This window comes from Camelus dromedarius, chromosome 18 (genome assembly GCF_036321535.1).
Source record: "Camelus dromedarius isolate mCamDro1 chromosome 18, mCamDro1.pat, whole genome shotgun sequence".
NCBI lineage: Eukaryota > Metazoa > Chordata > Mammalia > Artiodactyla > Camelidae > Camelus > Camelus dromedarius.
Window position 1 is genome coordinate 47,932,312 of NC_087453.1, and position 19,190 is coordinate 47,951,501.

The following is a 19,190-nucleotide window of genomic DNA, read 5'->3' on the forward strand; positions in this document are numbered from 1 at the left end:
AAACAACAGAACTGGTGGAACCTAGTCCTTTACTGACTTTGACGGTGCGTGCTAACCTACAAAACTGGTGGACTTCTAAGTGCTAATTTCACAATTATGTCCTTCCCACCCCTCCCCCCACCCCCACAGGATGCTGAGTACGCATATTTCAACTTCCCCGAACTTCTCCCTCTGAGGAGGGCTTTAATTCTCCACCTAGAGCACAATACCACCGTCGACGTTCGAACAACCTTTTCTGGGTGCTTGTCGCAGGAGTGGCAGACTTTCCTGGAGGACAGTTACCCGTATTTCCTGATAGTGGCGGATGAAGGCCTGAACCACCTCCAGACACACCTCTTCAACTTCTTAATCATTCAGTCTTGGGCGATGAAGGTCAATGCTGTGCTCTCCTCGGGCCAGGTGTCCGACTTCCTACGACTTTATGCGTATTTCATGCCAAGCAAGCACAAGAACCAGATGTTTTTCCAGAAGGTAATTTGCGTCTCAAAGACAGGCTTCTGGAATGTCACAGAATTTTCCAAATTACTTGACTCAGTTTTATTTCTGCCTCTCCTATGGGAATTATCACCAGTCTCACAGAGAGGTATAGAGAAGTAATAATAATGATGATTGTAACCCTAAATGCAGCCCTTTACTGGGCACGTGCGGCCATGACAGGAGTTAGTGTGTGGTCCTTCCAGAGAGCCATTTTATTTACCGTTTGCAGCAGCCCCGTGAGGGAGGGTCAGGGTCACAGGTAAGTAGTCTGCTCACTGTCAACACACAGTGGGTCTGAGGAGAGGCCTCTGACCCCCCTGCCTGCATATGCTCCCCTGTGGTGTGGGGTGCTGGAGCCACAGATGAGTGAAATGATGGTTAACACAACAGCTTTTCATGAGACAACCATGGAGAGAGTTGAGGAGGAAGGAAAAGAAGTGAAATATGTTTATTTAATAATAAATCATTAATAGAGCTTTCAAAGTATTGAGAATTTTAATTCCGTGATCTTACTATTTTGCTATATCAGTATAATTAGTAATTACTGTACTGAACTTTTGGGAGTCAAAAATGCTCACCAGTTTTATAAATAAATCTGGTTTCTGTTTAATTTTCGCTGCTTAGAACAAATTTAGAATGTGAGGATGACTCTATTTCATCAAAATGATTTTTGAGTTAGTTAACACTTTTCACTTTTTGAGTTTAGGGTCACACCCCTCATGATATTGGGGACATCTGGATGGTTGTAATGAAGTATAAGATAGAACTCCAATCATTAAACCATTTCCAACTCGAGGTGCCCTCTGTGAGCAGAAACAGCCCTGGGACTTGTTTCTGTATTGAGAGGAGGTCCTGTAATCCACTCACCCTTTTTTACTCTGTGAGACCGTTTTTTGAATTTGAGTTTGAAATGTCCCTACGAATTTCCTTCCCAATCTATCCTTCAGGAAAACTTTTTTTTTTTTTTAATGGAGGGTTTTATTTCTGGTAAAATAATTTATTTCCTAACTTACTGAACTCTCACCCTAGAGAGGATCTTTCACTTTCATTCTGAGGACCATGTAAAAAGCTGAAGAAGATACAGTGTATGTTGATAATGGTAGTTACTGGGGAGGGGGGAGTGTTAACGCTTTTCTCTGTGTGTATGTTTGAAATTTTTCCTAATAAGACACAGTGCATTACATGGGTACAATGTTTCTTTTTGAGATGTTGAAAGCGTTCTAAAATTACATTGTGTTGATGATTGCACAACTCTGTAAATTTACCAAAAGTCATTGATTTGTACCCTTAAAGTGAGCAAATTTTGTGTCATGTTAATTATACCTTCATAAAGCTGTTAAAAAAGTAAAATGGACCAAATTCGCAGACAAAAATTGATTTGGCAAAGACAAAATAGTGCTGTTTGGCAGACTTGAAAAGCACTGTTGATGATATATAATTACTTTAGTGTATTTTTTAATTTAGAAATATATTGTAACAATTATATCTTTAATATATGATTGTCTATAGTTGGAAAGTAATGTGATACTTTATTTATGACAATTTATGTGACTTGCCTATCTTTTACAGAATAAGAATAACATTGAAAATGCTTATAAAACCCTGATTAAGAAATTGGAAGAATGTCGAGTTTTAGCATTGGGACATCTTTTTGGAAATTTCAAATGGGAAAATATGATGGAAGAGGTACTGAAACTTTAAAAAAAAACTCTTGACTTGAACTGTTTAATGACAAAAAAAGATGCAAAAGTAGTACAGGGTCCCCACGTGTCCCTCCCCCAGCTTCCCTGCATTTTAGCACCTGGTGTGACCACGTGCACCTGTCCAGCCAGGGTGTTAGTGTCAGTGTAACAATATTAACTAAGCTCAGACATTATTTGTATTTCACTTACATTTGCACTGATGTCCTTTTTACAGACAAAAGGAACTAAACTGAGAAACATATTAGCAACAGATTTTAATAGACCACTTTTTCTGATTATCAAAAAGTTCCTCACAAATTTTGTTTTTTACTGGGTGCTACTATTTCTCTAATGCCTGGCATTTAAATTGTTTGAAAATTGGCTCTAACAAAGAACTCCACAGTTACGAATATATGTACGTATATGCGTAACTGGGACATTGTGCTGTACGCCAGAAATTGACACATTGTAACTGACTGTACTTCAATAAGAAAAAAAAAGAACTCTGTGATGAACATCTTGATGCCTAAATCTTGGTACATATTTTGTGGTATTTACCTAACCTAGGTACCTAGAACTTGAGTAGTCAATTAAAAGTATCAACATATTTAATGATAATCTTATGTTTTACTAAATAGCTTTGCAGTAACTCTGTACCTATTTATATTCTTATCAATAAAGTAAAAGAGAAATGACATGTCATATGATTTCCAGTGCTATTATCATTAAGATATACTTTGCAAACTTGGAAGTAAAAAATATGCTAATTGTTCATTTTGTTACTTAAGAGGTTAACACTTTTATTTTTATTTGTATTTCTTTGGTGAATTATCTGCTCATCTCTTACTAAAGGCTTAGTTGTTTTCTTATTGATTTATAGGAGCTTCCTACGTATTGAAGTTTTTAATAATTTCACTGAAATACTTTTTATTTTCTCATGGTAAATTTTATTGTTTTAGATAGGAATAGTTATAGTTTCGTGTCATCAAATGTGTTCTTTGTATTTCTTCCAGTGAGATCACTTATGATTTAAACTGTTTTCCTGAACATCCTGGTATTTTACAATTTCCTTCTGTGACAGGCACGTGAAATGATTTCTCTGCTTAAGGAGCTGTGGCCGGAAGGGTCTGACATTCGACGAGTTCTTTGTGTCACTTCATGCTCGTTGTTCTTGAGTTTGTACCACAGCGTCTTAGAGAATAGGTCGCAGACTCCTGCTGCTCAGAAAACTAACACCCAACAGGTGCGATCATTATTTTACTGTGAAATACAACACCATGGTTCTCCATGTTTGAAATTTTATTGATTTTCATTTCCCCAATTCGTTTGATTGACTTTATTTCTCTAATTTATACGAACTTCCAAACAAGGGGTGGGGGAGGCGATAGAATTTGTTTCTAAGACTCATCGATGGTGCCGTTACACGATTTGGTGTTTTACTCTGCACGTTTCCCTTAGTCCACGTCTAGTCAAATCTGTCCAGTCCTCCCCGGAAGAAAGGAGCTGGCACTGGTGAGAGCTGGCCACGCGTCCGAGGTTCGGGTCTCCTCACACCCCTTCTGCCCTTAAATCCTCACAGTAGCATTTTTAGGGGGCGCTGTCATTCTTATTTCCCGGATGGGCACGCTGAGGTTCAGCGGGTCCGGGGAGCAGTCCTCAATCCCAACTGTTAAATGCGGTGTGGCGTGAACCCAGGGCTGTCTCGTCCCGGTTCCGCTGGTCCTGGAAGCGGCAATCCTGCCTCCCGTCCTTGCCGGGGAGACACGGAAGGGCCGAGCCTTCCCCGGCTGAGAGGCCGCCGCGGCTTCACCGTCCCGCTGAGCAGCCGTCCCTGCGCTGCGCACACGCGCTCACACACGGGTCCCCCTGCTGCCGTGGAAGATTCTCACTAAGGAAAAACGAAGTTTTGTCTCTTTCTTCCGCAGTTTCAGAAATGAGCGGGGCTCACCGTGCTTCTCTTGTGTCCTTTGTGTGAGTCGTGTCCTGGTGGCGCGTCCCCACGGGGCTAGGCGGGTCATCTTAGGTACCACCCAAGTGACCTACACCCAGTGTCTCTGGAGCGGCTCATCCTTAGGCCCGTCTCGCTCCGGGGAGGCGCTGCACCCTCTGCGTCTGGGGCCCCGAAACCCGCGGGCACGGGAGGTGGCCAGGTTACATGCGCCCCCGCCTTTCCTGCTCCCGCCGGGGACGCCTTCCCAGCCGCGCCGCGTTCAGCGCCAGCTGTACACACGAGGCCGGGGGAGAGGACAGCCTCGGGGAGGGCTCCTGAGCCCGGGCCGCTCGGCAGCCGCGCGTCACCAAGACAGCCCGCCCCTGGGACGTGGGGAGACCGGCCTGCTCAGAACCGGGGCGTCAGTGCGTGACGGCAGCCCGCACGCGGGGAGCAGCTCGAGGGCTGCCCAGGCGTCGCGCAGCGTCACGCAGGGTCACGCAGCGTCCTGCCGCGTCCTTCAGCCTCACGCAGGGTCACGCAGGGTCACGCAGCCTCTCACAGCCCCACGCAGCCCCACGCAGCGTCGCGCGGCATTGCGCGGCCGCCGGTCCCTGACGCGCTCTGTGGCTCGTGCAGGGGGAGCGCCGCGGCCCGGCCCTGAGGGAGGCGGAGGACCTGTGCAGGCTGCGCTGTCTCGCTGCGGTTTTCCTGCTCCGCGCGCCTCTTCCCCAGAGAGCCCGCACCAGAGTCGTGGCTTCCCGCTGGACCGAGGAAATTCAGACCGCCTTACAGATGGTGAGTGGACGCTCGGCCAGGGGGCCTTGTCTCTGGTGTGTGGGAGCCACGTCAGCGCGGGCGCCTGAAAGGGTCAGTGGCCTGGTCAGTCCCTTCCGAACTCCAGCAGCTGTGTTTGCGGTAGGACCGGCCGCGCGCCGTCTTCAGCCTGAGGGGACCATCTCTCCACTCCGCTTGCGTCAGGGCCGGGGTCGGGTCAGGCCCAGGGTCAGGGTTGGAGCCGGGGCCGGGGCCGGGGCCGGGGCCGGGGCCGGGGTCAGGGCCAGGGCTGGGGCGAGGGCCAGGGTCAGGGTCAGGGTCAGGGTCAGGGTCAGGGTTGGGGCGGGGGCCGGGTCAGGACTGGGGGCCAGGGCCAGGGCTCCTGGCCCTGTCCTCTGCGCTGCGCAGCCCGCCTGTCTGCGGGGGCGTCTGCTTCTTGCTTCTTCTTCAGCCTGAGCCCCACCCGTGGCCTTTCCCTCATCTCCTGTCCCTGGAGTGTGCGTCTCTGAATAAATCTTCACTCAAAAAAAAAAAAAAAAAAGAAAGAAAGAAAGAAAAAGAAAAATCAGGGTTTTGTGATGTCAACTGGGAGAGAACAGTGACCGTTGTGTTCTGCTCTTGAGAGCCGTTGAGGAAAGCAGTCTGATTGTTTATTATTTTCGTCCAGTATTGAGGATATTTAGAGAAAATATGTTGACTTGAAAAAAATAGCGAAAGAAAACCTTACCCAGGAGCCCACGCAAATCAGTGCTGGTCACCATTGATGTTTCAGTTTATTCTTTTTGGTGTAAATGCGTAGGTTTTTCTCTGTTATGTGTAATTGTTTCTAACATTGGGACTATACATAGTTATAGGTAAAGATATATATAATGTATAGTCTATACTTTTTTTCTTTCCACGTGTTTTCCCAGTTTCTCCCTCACTCCACTCATTCTGTGGTGGCTATTGGCTGTTTTCGATGGACGCAGCGCGGTCTGGGAAGTGAAGAGGGCGTTTGCTGTGTTATATAGGTGCTGCTGCTCCCGGGTTCTTCGTGTGTGAGTCTTTCCCTTTGATCTGGGGACTCCATGCCCAGAAATGGGATTAGCAGACCTTTTTTACGGATCTTGACACTTAGAATCCAAGTGCTCAGGGAGAGTACTTTAGAACCAGTCAGTTAGGAAGCCAGTCTACAGGTGTCGACCCACCGCACACGCGCTGCATGAGTCCTAGGGAGGAAACTGAGAACCTAGTTCCCCCACCCCCAGCACTGTCATAGAGCCCTGTTTTGCGGGGGAGACAGATACTGAATTTTTAAAATTTACATTAAGGAGGAACTGCAGGATGCTTTAGTACCTGATAATGAGAAGACTCCACTCAGTCTGAGAAGGATGGCTTCTCCTAAGAAACAAAGAAGTCAGGTAACCCGAGTCTGTTGGTTTGGGCTGGTTTCACTGGTGGTGCCTCAGCGATGTCTGCTGTGGCAGCTCATGGCGTGTGCGGGCAGCACTTCCAGTCCAGGTGTGGAGGGGTGGGCCTGGGTCTGCAGTCATGAGCACTTCCAGGGGACACAGGATCATGTACTTCAAAGCCCACTGGGGAACCCTTTCCTTGGCATTTTCCATCAGGAAGAGGCAGACTGTGGTTCACTAAAGGGATAGAGATCCTGTCTTTAGCACCTATTTAATTCACTTCAGGCATCTTAGTGTAAGTCGTGCCAGGGCAGTACGCTGAGCCTAGGGATACTGTACGTCAGACACTGAAATAATATGATACAGCGTCAACAATGTTGTGCTATAAGTTTTGCTGTAAATTTACTTTCGAGAAATACTTAATTTTTTGCCAACTTTGTGTCGGTTGAATTACATGTACTCAACTACTGAATGGTATGTATATATTAATTGTGGTATTGATTTACAGATGTAAAGGAGTGCTCTGTATGTGTAATTTTCACTTACCTGAGTTTCATAAACAGTTTTTTAATGCACAGTGGGTATTAAATGAAAAGAATAGTACAGAGTCTTTCTAAATGATGGGATGTTCTTGGGGGACCCTGCAGGACATGCTCAGTGGTCTTGGCTGGTAGAAAACATCGTTCTTTAACTAGAGTGGTGTGGATGGCCAGATATGTGGGAAGAGCACTGTTTATTCCGTGCCCGTGTTAAGTGTGTCCTTGACCTCTGTTACCTCATTCAGACAACACTCCTCATATGTCCTCGTTTTGTGAATGAAAACCTGGGCTCAGGAAGGCTAAGTGGCCCCTTAGTGGGCAGCTAACAAATGACCAGGTTGAGGTCCTGTTTCATCTTAAGCCTGTGCCCTCCCACGCCCTCTGCTCTCCCCGCATGTTGGGAGCAGCTGATGACCCCTCACCCCTCCTCTGGTCTCCCCCTTCTCTGAGCTTCACTTGGGTAGCACCGGCACCAGGAAGCATAACTTCAGGGAGCCTCGGACATTTTGGCAGTAAAAGGCATATTCTGAGGTCTCTGGAGAAACTGAGCAGCTCAGCAAACTGCAGGAAGGGTTTCATGTTTGCTCCAATCTTGGTACTTGAAGGCCACTTGTGGTGCCTGTCAAATGGAGTGAGTAACGTCGGGGACTTCTGGTGTTCTGTTCTCACACATTATTGCTGACTCAGTGGTGTGATGGGGAAGGATCTGTGGCCTGGGGGTGGGGACAGACCTCACGTGCGTGGTTCCCAAAGTAGGGTCCCCTGACCAACAGTATCAGCATCACCTGGGACCTTGTTAGAAGTGCAGATTCCTGGGTCCACCCAGACCCATGGGATCAATCTCTGTGGATGGTGCCCAGCAATCTGTCATATTTAATAACCTTTCCAGGTGAGGCTTATGCTGCATTTTGAGAATCACTGCTCCGTGGCTCTTAGGAAATCTCCTCAGTTTTTATTTGTAGATAAAACTACAGTTGAGGTGGGAGGTCCCTGCCTTTTTGGTATGTATGATTTAATCAGGAACCACAGGTAGCCGTCCTGAGTTACCTGGTTGGAGTGGAGCTGCCCAGCGCAGTAGCCAGCAGCCATAAGTGGACAGTGGGCACTTGAGATGTGGATAAGTCTAAAAGAGACACCATATTTCAAAAACTTAGTGTGAAAAACACGTAAGCTGTTCTGTTAATATTTTTATATTGATTACACATTGAAATGATAATATTTTGGATATGTTGGGTTGAATGAAATAAGTTAAAATGAATTTCAGCTTGTTTCTTTTATAATGTGACATCCAGAAGATTTGAAATAACATTTACAACTTGCCTGTTTGCCTGTGTTACACTTCTGTTGGGTTACTCTGGATGCAGTGCCACATCGATCGAGATGACAGGAGAGCCTGAGTGTTTTATCAGTAAGGGAGTTTAGTGCAGAGAGCTGGCCTTTTTTTCCCTCTGAACCTAACTCCTCAGACTCTAACACTGACGAAAGGATGACTCCACTCACTCAGAGAAGTTACTGAACTCTTGTCTGCCTTGCTCTGTGCTAAGCATGCTCGGGGAGACATCCTGCCTGTGACTGGTGGGGGGACAGATGCACTTCTGTTAACTCTGTGGCTGCACAATGATGTAGGCTAATGGGAATCTTTGAGTTTGAAGGTTTCAGCATCTTCTAGATCCTTGAATGATCAAATTCTCCTTATTTTTTTTAATGCTCTTTTGACCTGGAAATAAAATGGAAAACATTAAATCCTAAGTAAATATTGTACATTTGAAAGCAGTGTTTCTGTAGTCTTGGATTTGTGGGTTACAGTAGGAGAAAAAAATGTATTAGGCATGAAATACAGATTTCTATGATTCAGAATACAGAACTATGATGAATTCATTTTTTGGTTAGTTTGATTTTATTTTAGCTTTAACCTTGCAAAGTGTAAAGCACTCATCATTAACCAGCCCAGAAGGGCTCACATCAGTAAGAAAAGGAGGAGCCTGGCTACCTTACCCTACGTGTTCAAGACCATGTTAGAGTTTACTGCTAATGTAAAAATTGTCAATAACTTGGTTTTATTTCCAATTTTCAGAAAAACTGGTGTGACTATTTCATCCTAAGTAATATAAATGTTTTTGAATTTTGGAATCTGAATTTAACTCACCTTTCCGACTTAAGTGATGAGCTTTTGTTGAAAAACATAGCATTTTACTATGAAGAAGAAAATGTTCAAGGTACCACCTTAGTATATTATAATAAGTATACTTTTATCCAGAGGTAGACCTTATAAAGGATTTAAAACTTCAAAATCATTTTTCTATACTTCCAACATATAACATAGCAGTCATCGTCTTTCCACTGTTTGTTTATACATGTATATAAGTTTTGCTTACTTGCAATCAGAGTGAATGTATTTTAAAACATTTTTAACTTAATATTACTCTACAAGTATTGTTACAAACAATATGTGTTTGGGAACTTGGCATTTCTAGGTAACAGTTGAATTTTCCGTTTAAATACATGCATAACATTTTTTCATAACATTAATGGAATCCTTCTACTACTATTAGATATTTAGGGAATTTAAAATTTTTTCCAAAGATAAAGCTGATATATATATACATGTATTATATGTTATATGTAATTAATTTTCTTTTCTTTGCCTCATTTTATGAGAATAAATGTTCTGTTTATTAATAGTGAAAGAAAAATAAGACACATTTTAAGAGAAGTATAACTGAGCATTACCGTGAATCAACAGTACTGTGAAGCAACATTACTAATTGAGCAAAACCACTAAGTTTTGGTTCCTACATATTGCTAACACTGGAATGAGTTAGCTACAGATACATTTAGCAATTCTTTGCAAACATTCTAACTTTTGAAAACTCATAGTTTTTATTCTGTTTTATTGATTGTAAAGCTATGTGTGACATAACATTTCTTACTACCTTGAAGAATAGTTAGGTGTTCACCATCTGTTATTGTTAGTTAAGATAGTTATAATTTTAATACTTAGTTATCAAATAGGGGAACAAGATAAATTTTAAGGTGTGCAGTCTCACAGGCAACGCTAGGGATCATTTTCCTTTAGGTTCAGTTTGGAACTCACTGAAAATGTCACTGTTTGACAAGTATTTTAGAGTTCTATGACTTTAGTCAAAGTAAGTGCATCTGTGTATGTGTGAATGACTTTTAGTACTTACCACTTTTAACTCTTATATAGGTCTACATTTGAATTTGGGAAATGTCATTACGAAGGATTATGAACACCTCTGGGATACTGTATCAAAGTTGGTCCGAAAGTTTGATGTTGGAAAGCCATTTCCTCTGAGAACAACACAACTTCCTTTTCTTAAAAAGGCTCCATCACTGATCAAAGGTAAGAGATTGCTGAATTAATTTGAAAGAAAAGCCTCATCCCTCTGAAAATGTTTTGAAACATTTGAACGTTGTTAACTAAATGTTGCAGGTACATGTATTTTCCTGGTGCTGTGCATTTTCACAATAAATTACCTATATTGTCATATCCTTGGGGCAATAATACTTTCACTGTAATTTTGAAGTTTTATGTTTTGCTTGTAACTAATACTGCTGTCAATTTTAAAAAAAGCAAGATACATGTGATTTCCATTTCTGTCAGTATGAAAGTGTTAGTAAGTGAAATGCTGGCTAAAAGACACCAAACATCTTTGTATAAAATCGTAACTGAGCTCAAAACAATAGGAGGGAAATCTCAGGAGCCAACAAATGAAGGAAGAGATAGATCTGCAGATCACTCTGAGAATTTCTAATTATAGGTCTGCTCTCCCAGGAATCTGGGTTTTGGTTTACTCTGTTATCAGGGTCAGGACCACGCTAAGCCAGAAAATAACCTTAAAGTGATCAAAGGAATCTGGCACATTCTCCATAGAAGAGCAACACGATAAACCCTGGTTTTACAGGATTCTCTGTGAAATGTGAGTGTAAACACAAATTTATAAAACAGCAGAAGAAATAAGTCCCAAGAGAAATAAGAAGTTACAGAAATGGAACTCTTAAGTCCTTCAGGTTTTGTAATTATCCAAAGTAGAATGTACTATATGTGTGTTTAAAAATGTTTAAAGAAATAAAATAGGAAATTTGAAATGTGAGAAAATAACAACACGATACAAAACACTTCATTCACTTTGTAAAGTAGCCAAAGTTGTAGAAATGAAAATACTGTCAGCGGATAGGTTTGAAGCTGACGGGATTTTGCCAAAGAGAGAATTTGTGAACTAGAAGTAGGTCACAAGAATTACACGTACAAATAGAGATGACACAGTGTATGCCTTAAATTTACACAATGTTGTATGTCAGTTATATCCCAATAAAGCTGGAAAACATTTGAAAATAACCAAAACAAGCAAAAAAAATAGATATAAAAATTATAAAATACAAGTTATATCTTCCATGTCTTCATGGAATGAAGCACACTAATACTCGCATTACAGGGGTCCCAGAAAGAGAAGAGAGACAGAAAGGACCTGAGGAAATTTTTGAAGAAATAATAACCGAAAACTTACCCAACTTGGTAGAGGAAACAGTCACCCAAGTCCAAGAATTGCAGGGTTGCACACAGGATCAATCCAAAGAGGAACACACCAAGGCACGTAGTAATCAAATTGACAAAAGGAGAAAATATTAAAATTAAAATGACTAAAATTGAAAGACTGACCATAGCAAGTGTTGGCAAGCTGTGAAGCAGCACTACTGGTGGAGTGCAGAATAACACAATACTAGGCTTCTACCTAATAGAAATGAAAACATTTTGTCCGAAGACTTGTATATAACTGTTTATGGTGGCTTTCTTTGTGATAGACATTATCAACTAGAAAACATGTTTATATAACCATGCAATGGAATATAACAACAATGAAAAGGGATGAATACAGACCTAATAACTACATGAGTGAATTTCTAAATAATAATGCTGAGTGGAAGCAGCCAGAGAATAGATTATTCCATTTATATAAAGTTCTTGAAAATGCAAACTAATCTATAGTTACAGAAATCATATCAGTGATTTATTTCTGGACAGGGTCTAGATGTCAGGGAAGGAGGGAAGAGAGAGATTATAAAGACACACAAGAAACCCTTTGAAGATGTTTATATTTATTTTCTTGTTTGTGGTAAAGGTTTTGTGAATATATACATATGTCAAAACATCAAATTGTACACTTTAGATATGTGACCCTTGTCAGTTTAACCTCAAGCTGTAATTTCAAATAAAAAAGATATAACAAGAAAAAATAAGAGACATGGAAGATAGAATGAAGATGTGTAACTTTTCATTCATTTGGAGATTCAGAAGCAGAGAATGAGCCAAGGTGGGTCAGGCAGTATTTGAAGAGATGATGGCTGGGCAGTTGCCTGGATGATGAAACACAAGAATTTGCACGTCGAGGGCATACGATGGGTCCCAAGTGGGTCAGTTAACAACTGCACATGCACACTGAAAAATACCCATGCTAGACACAATGCAACAGAATCATAGAATGTGAAAAATAAGTATTTTAAAAAAATCAAGAGTTACTTACAAAGGAAAAAATTAGTCTGATAATAGACTTTCCCAGTAATGGTGATAGAAATCAGAACATAATGAAATTATATATAATTTTTAACATGTAATTTAAGAATGAAGGAGTAAAGTGGACATTTTCAAAAGTACAAACATGGATTTATCCATCATCCTGTCACAGCTGAAGATATTTCTGCATCATGAATTTCAGGAAGAATAAAATGACCCCAGAAGGAATGTGAAGGAAAGCTAAGGGGAAGTCAGGATGTAGTTACAAGTATGGTTTTCAGAGGACAGGGGAGGAATATATATCCTCTGCCCTTAGTCAGGATAAGTCCCCTAGACAAAGACTCTTGAGTTCGAGGAGATGGTTGGCCCCGGGAAGGTCAAATAAGGGAGTGTTAGGTAACACCAGGGAGAAAACATAGTCCATGCAGGGCGTTAACGAGTAGGTTTCCATGTAGGCAACTGCAGGTAAGTTATACTAGGAATTTTCAAACGGTGTGCAAATCACTTGGGAGATGTCTTACCCAAAGAGCAAGATAGCCAGGGTATTTACCCTGCAACTTCCATCCAGTCTTTGGGGCATGAAATCCTTAGGACGCTGGCTGTACCCACAGCTGTAAGAGGAAGGTGCCCAGGTAGAGTTGTAGGGCTCATAGGAAGGTATCAGGCAGACACTGGAACAGTGAGCATCAGGGGAGTAATAGGCAGCCTACCTGGAATTAGGAGCCAGATATTAGATAAAAAGGCATTCGTTAGCCAGCTGTCATATATACAGTGTGCATGTGACATGTATGAACACTGTTGTGTGTGTGTATCCATGTTTGTAATATCCAGAAGGATGTAAGGGAAGACACCAGTGATACCCAGTAACTTCACTGACATCGGTATCTTCCTCTACTGTTTTTTTATTTTATTTTCATAAAAGTATAATGTAAGAGATTTATGAGTGAGACTTCCATGTTCAAATTCCTTGTCCCATAATAAGATATAAGAGAAGGAATAAATATTTGGAAATAGGAAACAGGCGTTTTTCTGTCTATCTATCCATCCATCCACCTACCTACCTACCTACCTACCTAAGTGCTGCCTTTCTTATACACTGCGGTGTTCCAGAATGTTTTAATGTGGGAAGTAGCCTTATGGGATGGGCTGGAATTGATCAGTGTAAATTTAGATCAATGAAAAATGTTTCTTTAATGTGAAGTTTTGGAAAATGATGTATAATATGTCTGCATGAAAGTTTCACATTTGACCTTGTCTTAATTTTTTACTTGTTTACAGATACCTTCAAGGAAAAGATGCCTAATTTGGGTTTTATTCCAATGTCATGTCAGGTGGTGGATAAGTTTGTTGGAGACATTTTGAAAGATTTGCCCTTCCTGGTGAGGTATGGGGCTCAAAGTGCCTCAGTAAATACCTGGGTGGAATGAATGAATTACTCATTAAAGATTCTATGAAATGTGACGTTATTTATAAATAGGGTATGCTAGATGTAATGTGTTTGTAACACATGAGTTTAATATCAAAGCCTTTTGGATCATAACTAGGTTAAAATCAACATGATTTTAATCTTAGAGTAAAATCATTCTACCTGCGTGTTTTTAATTAATGAATTAATCTGTGAATATTTGTTGATGTTGACCTCACTGTTAGAGACACACAGTGGAGTCTGGGTTCTTAAGTCCCTAATAAACTGCTCTTTGGAGCCTACCATCCACATTCTATGACAGAAAGAGGAAAGGTGGCTGTGATTTAAAAAAAAAAAATTTTTTTAAATGAAATCTGTGCTGTGTTTGGAGGCATGTGGTTTAAAATAAGCATGTACTTCCTGTCATCTCATAGTGACGACCCTGCTGTAACTTCGCTGGTCAGACAGAAGGAATTTGATGAACTCGTGCACTGGCATTCCCACAGACCCCTCAGTGATGACTACGACAGGACAAAGTGTCAGTTCAATGGTCAGTGCTGCGACTCTGGTGAAATAAATTAAGATCGGTTTCACTCTCTTCCTGTTATTTTATAATGAAAAGTTGTCGTGTTATGAGCCAAGAGTTATACTTCTTGAATAATAACAGTGTTCTAGGTGTTTAGAGGTGTGTCAGTGAGGCAGGTGATGGAAGAGCCCCCCTTGGTTGCTGACGGCCACCTGTCCATGGCACGCGGCTCTCTCGGGAGGAAGTGCATGGATAATGGCATTTGTCCCCACAGAAGTTAGAAGCTTTTTTAAGCAAATACAGCTTGCAGTTTGACACCTGTGTGTTCCTTGACCTCAGAAATATTGAGGCCAAAGGCTTCTGAGCAGTTTCATCAGCTTTCACAGCACTCAGTTGTCTGCTCATCACAAGTATAGTGGTTCACCGCCATGGTGCTCAGGTTGGAGGGGCTGCCGCAGGAGGCCGGTGTCACTGCTGACAGTATGTCAGTGAGAGTGAGTTAGGGACCCTTCTCCCCGGCTCATCCCGTGTCTTCCTCTCACCCTGGTCTACCCCCTGCTCAGCCCCTCCTTCACATGGACAAAACTTAGCATCAGAAAAATCTAGATGTGTACATGATAAGCACGCTCACACACACCACTCACCAGCCCGCTGATGGACACAGCAACCAAGATCCAAAAAAATACGAGGGACTTTTTAGATTAATCCCTAACATCCTTCCAAGTGGTTTGATTTGATATTGGCAGATAAGGATAGAAAAATCAACCCACTGAATTATCCCCTTTAAGTGAGGACTGTAGTTTTCTTTGGGGCTGGGAGCAAGTCATACCTTTGTTGTTGGGGTTTCCTATGTCAATGGATTTTTCCACAGTGACAGGTTTTCTGAGCTGACAAGTTCTTGGCTCTGTGGCTGTGGTCTGGAGTAAGGGTTTTTCTATCAAGTAATGCAAGAAGGCCTAGATGGGTGTCTTCCTGATTCTTCCACCTTCCCCTCATTAACCTCCTTCACAGAGCACATGACAGAAGCAGTGCTCAGAAGCTGTCATTCTCTGCAGCATCTTGATGTTTACTTTGAGAGGTAGATGATGAAAGAGTGTTCTATCCCTTCCATCCTTTAAGGAATGAGGCTACAGACGAGAGAGCTTGACTGAAGATTCCCTCTTCAATGGAAGTAATCAGCCTAAATGACTGCTCCAAACTAAAAGGAAAAGTGTGTGTGTATGTGGGGGTGGGGTGGGGTGGTGTGAAGCATCAGTGAGAATGCTGTTGCAAAAATATAGTTGTGTTGCATTTTAAGTCTTTTCTTTTTCAGAAAAATCTAGAGATCCCCATTATCTCAGATCTGTGCAAAAGTATCACGTTTTTCAGCGATTTTATGGGAAGTCACTAGAATCAGTCTCTTCAAAACTTCTTGTAACTCAAGCCGCCAAGCCCAGGAGGAATTTCTGTGAACCCAAGAGCAAAAAGGCACAGGTAGTTTCTGTTAAGTCTATCCTTTTTTTTTTTTTTTTTTTAACTTTTCTTTATCTTGTATTGTTATTTGTTCCATCTCTTTGGTAGTTGCTTTCCATACTGTGTTTTTAGAAAGTAAAGAGTTAGAAAAGATACTTCATGCAAGTGGAAACCAAAAGAAAGTAGGGGTAGCTATACTTATACCACACAAAATAGACTTTCATGCAAAGACTGTAATAAGAGAGAAAAAAGGTCGTTATATAATGATAAAGCTGAAAACCTGAAAGCTTTTCCTCTAAGGTCAGGAACAAGACAAGGATGCCCAGACCACCACTTCTTTTCAACTTCATACTGGAAGTTTTAGCCAGAGAAGTTAGGGAAGGAAAAGCAATAAAAAGCATCCACATTGGAAAGGAATAAGTCACACAGTCGCTATTTGCAGATGACATTACGGTACATAAGAACCCTTAAAGACTTCACCAGAAACCTGTTAGAACTAATGAATTTTATTCTTCAGTAAAATGAAGAATAAAAAATGAAGATACAAAGATCTGTTGTGTTTCTATACACTAATAAGAAACTATCAGAAAAAGAAATTAAGAAAATAACCCCATTTACAATTGCATCAAAAAAAAAATACCAAGGAATAAATTTAACCAAGGAGGTGAAAGACCTGTACTCTGAAAACTGTAAGGCATTGATGAAAGAAATTGAAGAGGATACAAATAAATGGAAAGGTTTTCTGTACTCACGGATTGAAAGAGTTCTTCTTGTTAAAATGTCCTTACTACCCAATGCAATCTACAGATTGAATGCAATCCCTATCAAAATACCAATGGCATTTTCCACAGAAATAGAACAAACAATCCTAAAATTTGTATGGTGCCATACGAATAGCCAAAACAATCTTGAAGAAGAAGAACAAATCTGGAGGCATCACACTCCCTGTCTCCAGCTATGTTACTAAGCTATAGTAATCAAAACAGCATAGTATTGGCATAAAAGTCCTAGAAGAAAGCATAAGTGATAAGCTCCTTAGTATTGGTCTTGGCGGTGAGTTTTTGGCTCTGACACCAAAAGCAAAGGTAACAAAAGCAGAAATAAACAAGTGGGACTACTAAAAAGATTCTGCACAGCAAAGGAGACCATAAAAAAAAAAAAAAAGGCAGCCTACAAAATGGGAGAAAATATTTGCAAATCGTATATCTGATAAAGGGTTAACATCTAGAATGTGTGATGAACTCATAAAACTCAATAGCTAAAAAACTGAACAGTTGGGTTAAAAAATGTCAGAGTGACTGAATAGATATTTAACCAAAGATGACATGCAGATGGCCAACAGGTTCATGGAAATGTGCTCAACATGACTAATCATCAAGAAAATGCAAATCAAAACCACAGTGAGATACCACTTCACACATGTCAGAATGGCCATCATCAAAAGACCAGAGATGATAAGTGTTGGTGAGGACGTGGAGAAAAGAGAGCCCTCGTGCACTGTTAGGAATGTAAATTGGTGCAGCCCCTGTGAAAAACAGTATGGAGTTTCCTCAAAAAAATTAAAAATAGAACTGCCATATGATCCAGCAACCCCACTTCTGGGTATTCCAGAAAGGAAAACAGGATATGGAAGCTCTCTCTGCACACCTGTGCCCATTGCAGCATTACTTACAGCAGCCCAGTTATGGAACCAGTGGAAGTGTCCACCAAGGCATGAGTGGATGAAGAAGATGTGGTAGATACATGTACATATTGGAATAGTATTGAGTCATAGGGAGGAAATTCTGCCATTTGTGACCACACAGATGAACCTAGAGGTCAGAGGGAGGCAGATACTGTGTGGTAGAACTTACATGTGGAATGTGAAAGAAAAACACGCCAAGCTCATAGGAACAGAGAGTAGAAAGAAGGCTCCAGGCTCAGGGGTGGGGAACTAGGGTGGGTCTGGTGAAAGGGGACTGGCTCTTGGCTCCGAGAAGAGCAGGGTCTCAGGAGCTAATGTAACACGTGGCGACTGGAGCTGACAGCGTTACATCACACCACTGAGATTTGCAAAGAGAGTAGATTTTAAATGTTCTCACCTTCCCCTCTCTGAAAGATAAATATACGAGGTGACGGATGGGTTAATTAACTCAATGGGGAGGACCCTTCCACAATGTATATTGAGTCACCATGATGCACACTTTGAATATCTTACAACTTTATTTTTCAGCTATATCTAAAATTAAAAAAAAATGTATCTGAGCAGAAGCGGGGACTTTTGCTTTAATGTCAAAAAGTAGCCTCCCCAGGCCCAGCCAGGTGGTCTTGTTTTTCTCCTTGTGGTGACCCCCTTCTTTTTATTTTCATAGCCAATTTTATTGTTAGTGAGACCACCCAATGACAACTGTGCCTTTTTTATTTAGGGCTACAAAAAAAGCTTCTGGTTTTTTTTTTTTTTTTTGAGAGATGTTATAAAATAGAAAGTTTGCACAAATTCCCATTATATAGTGTAAGGTATAAAGACTGAAAAAACATCTCATGCTTTTCTTTCTTTTACACTATCGGAAATTAAATTATCTCATGGGGATTAAACAACCTTCACACTGTATAAATGTTCTCTTCCAGCAACAGTTTAGTAAGTCTGCATGTTCTAGCTAAAACAAGCACTGTGTGGCAAAGAGCCAAGGGTCACCTTGTCCCCTTGAGACAGAGCCATGCTGGCTCCACCTGGGACAGTACCTCTGGGAGACCAGAGCACTGAAGATGACCCATTGATGAGAACTGAACTCTAAGAAAGTGATGAAACTAAAGTGACTTCATTACAGGCAAGGCTTAGATACTGGTATCATGGCTGACCAGTGCAGTGGGAGGTTTGTCAGAATTCTCTACAGGTGCGACGGTTCTCTGATTTTCTCCGCAGATGAGTAAGTCAGGTTGGTAACAACATATCAGAAGTGGGTCCCTGTTGTGTTTAAGTAGGTCAGAAATGCTTGTCCAGATGGAGCAGACCTGCTCGTTTAACTTGTTCCTTCTCCTCCCTCCTTCCCTTCGTGCTCTTGCCCGTCTTCACTCACTCGTCAGACAGTCTGAGCTACATCTTCCGTGCTTGGGACCCAACAACAACTGTCTCAGGGAAAGTAATCTGGAGATACAGCACGGCGCATAGGGTCATGGTGGCCCTGTGCGTGATGAGGCTTCTGTAGAGATGCCGGGCGGAGGGGGCACAGGACTTGGGCTCGTAGAGTTGGGTGAGGTTCTGTGGAAGAAGCATCCTGATGGACACGTAAGGGTCGGGGGTGACCCTGGTGGGTAGGAGAGGAAAGCCAGTCCCTGAGAGAGTGGGAGACAGGAGGCCCAGGGGCCTGATTGTTTTCCATTTGCTCTTCGGCTGATAACCTACAGCACTCAAATCTAGGAGATGCTCTTCAGGGGCTTTACCATCATCCAGGTGGGTTTCCACGGTATTCAGTTCACAGAGGCTTCAATTTTAAGAAAC

The 19,190-nt window shown here is 41.9% G+C and overlaps 1 protein-coding gene across 9 annotated transcripts in view; it reads left to right on the forward strand.

Annotated features, from left to right (window-relative positions):
* LOC105099863 (probable ATP-dependent RNA helicase DDX60) overlaps window positions 1-19,190 on the forward strand; it is a 77,092-nt gene that overhangs the window by 6,767 nt on the left and 51,135 nt on the right. For all 9 annotated transcript variants that reach the window (XR_010376708.1, XR_010376709.1, XM_064475966.1 and 6 more), the window contains exons 5-13: window positions 130-471; window positions 2,047-2,163; window positions 3,241-3,402; window positions 4,729-4,887; window positions 8,871-9,012; window positions 10,005-10,160; window positions 13,608-13,713; window positions 14,169-14,284; window positions 15,573-15,733. Coding sequence is in view for 7 of the 9 variants with exons in the window: in XM_064475966.1 (XP_064332036.1) it covers window positions 130-471; window positions 2,047-2,163; window positions 3,241-3,402; window positions 4,729-4,887; window positions 8,871-9,012; window positions 10,005-10,160; window positions 13,608-13,713; window positions 14,169-14,284; window positions 15,573-15,733 (1,461 nt within the window). In the remaining 2 variants the exon portion in view is untranslated. The remainder of the gene's footprint in view (window positions 1-129; window positions 472-2,046; window positions 2,164-3,240; window positions 3,403-4,728; window positions 4,888-8,870; window positions 9,013-10,004; window positions 10,161-13,607; window positions 13,714-14,168; window positions 14,285-15,572; window positions 15,734-19,190) is intronic.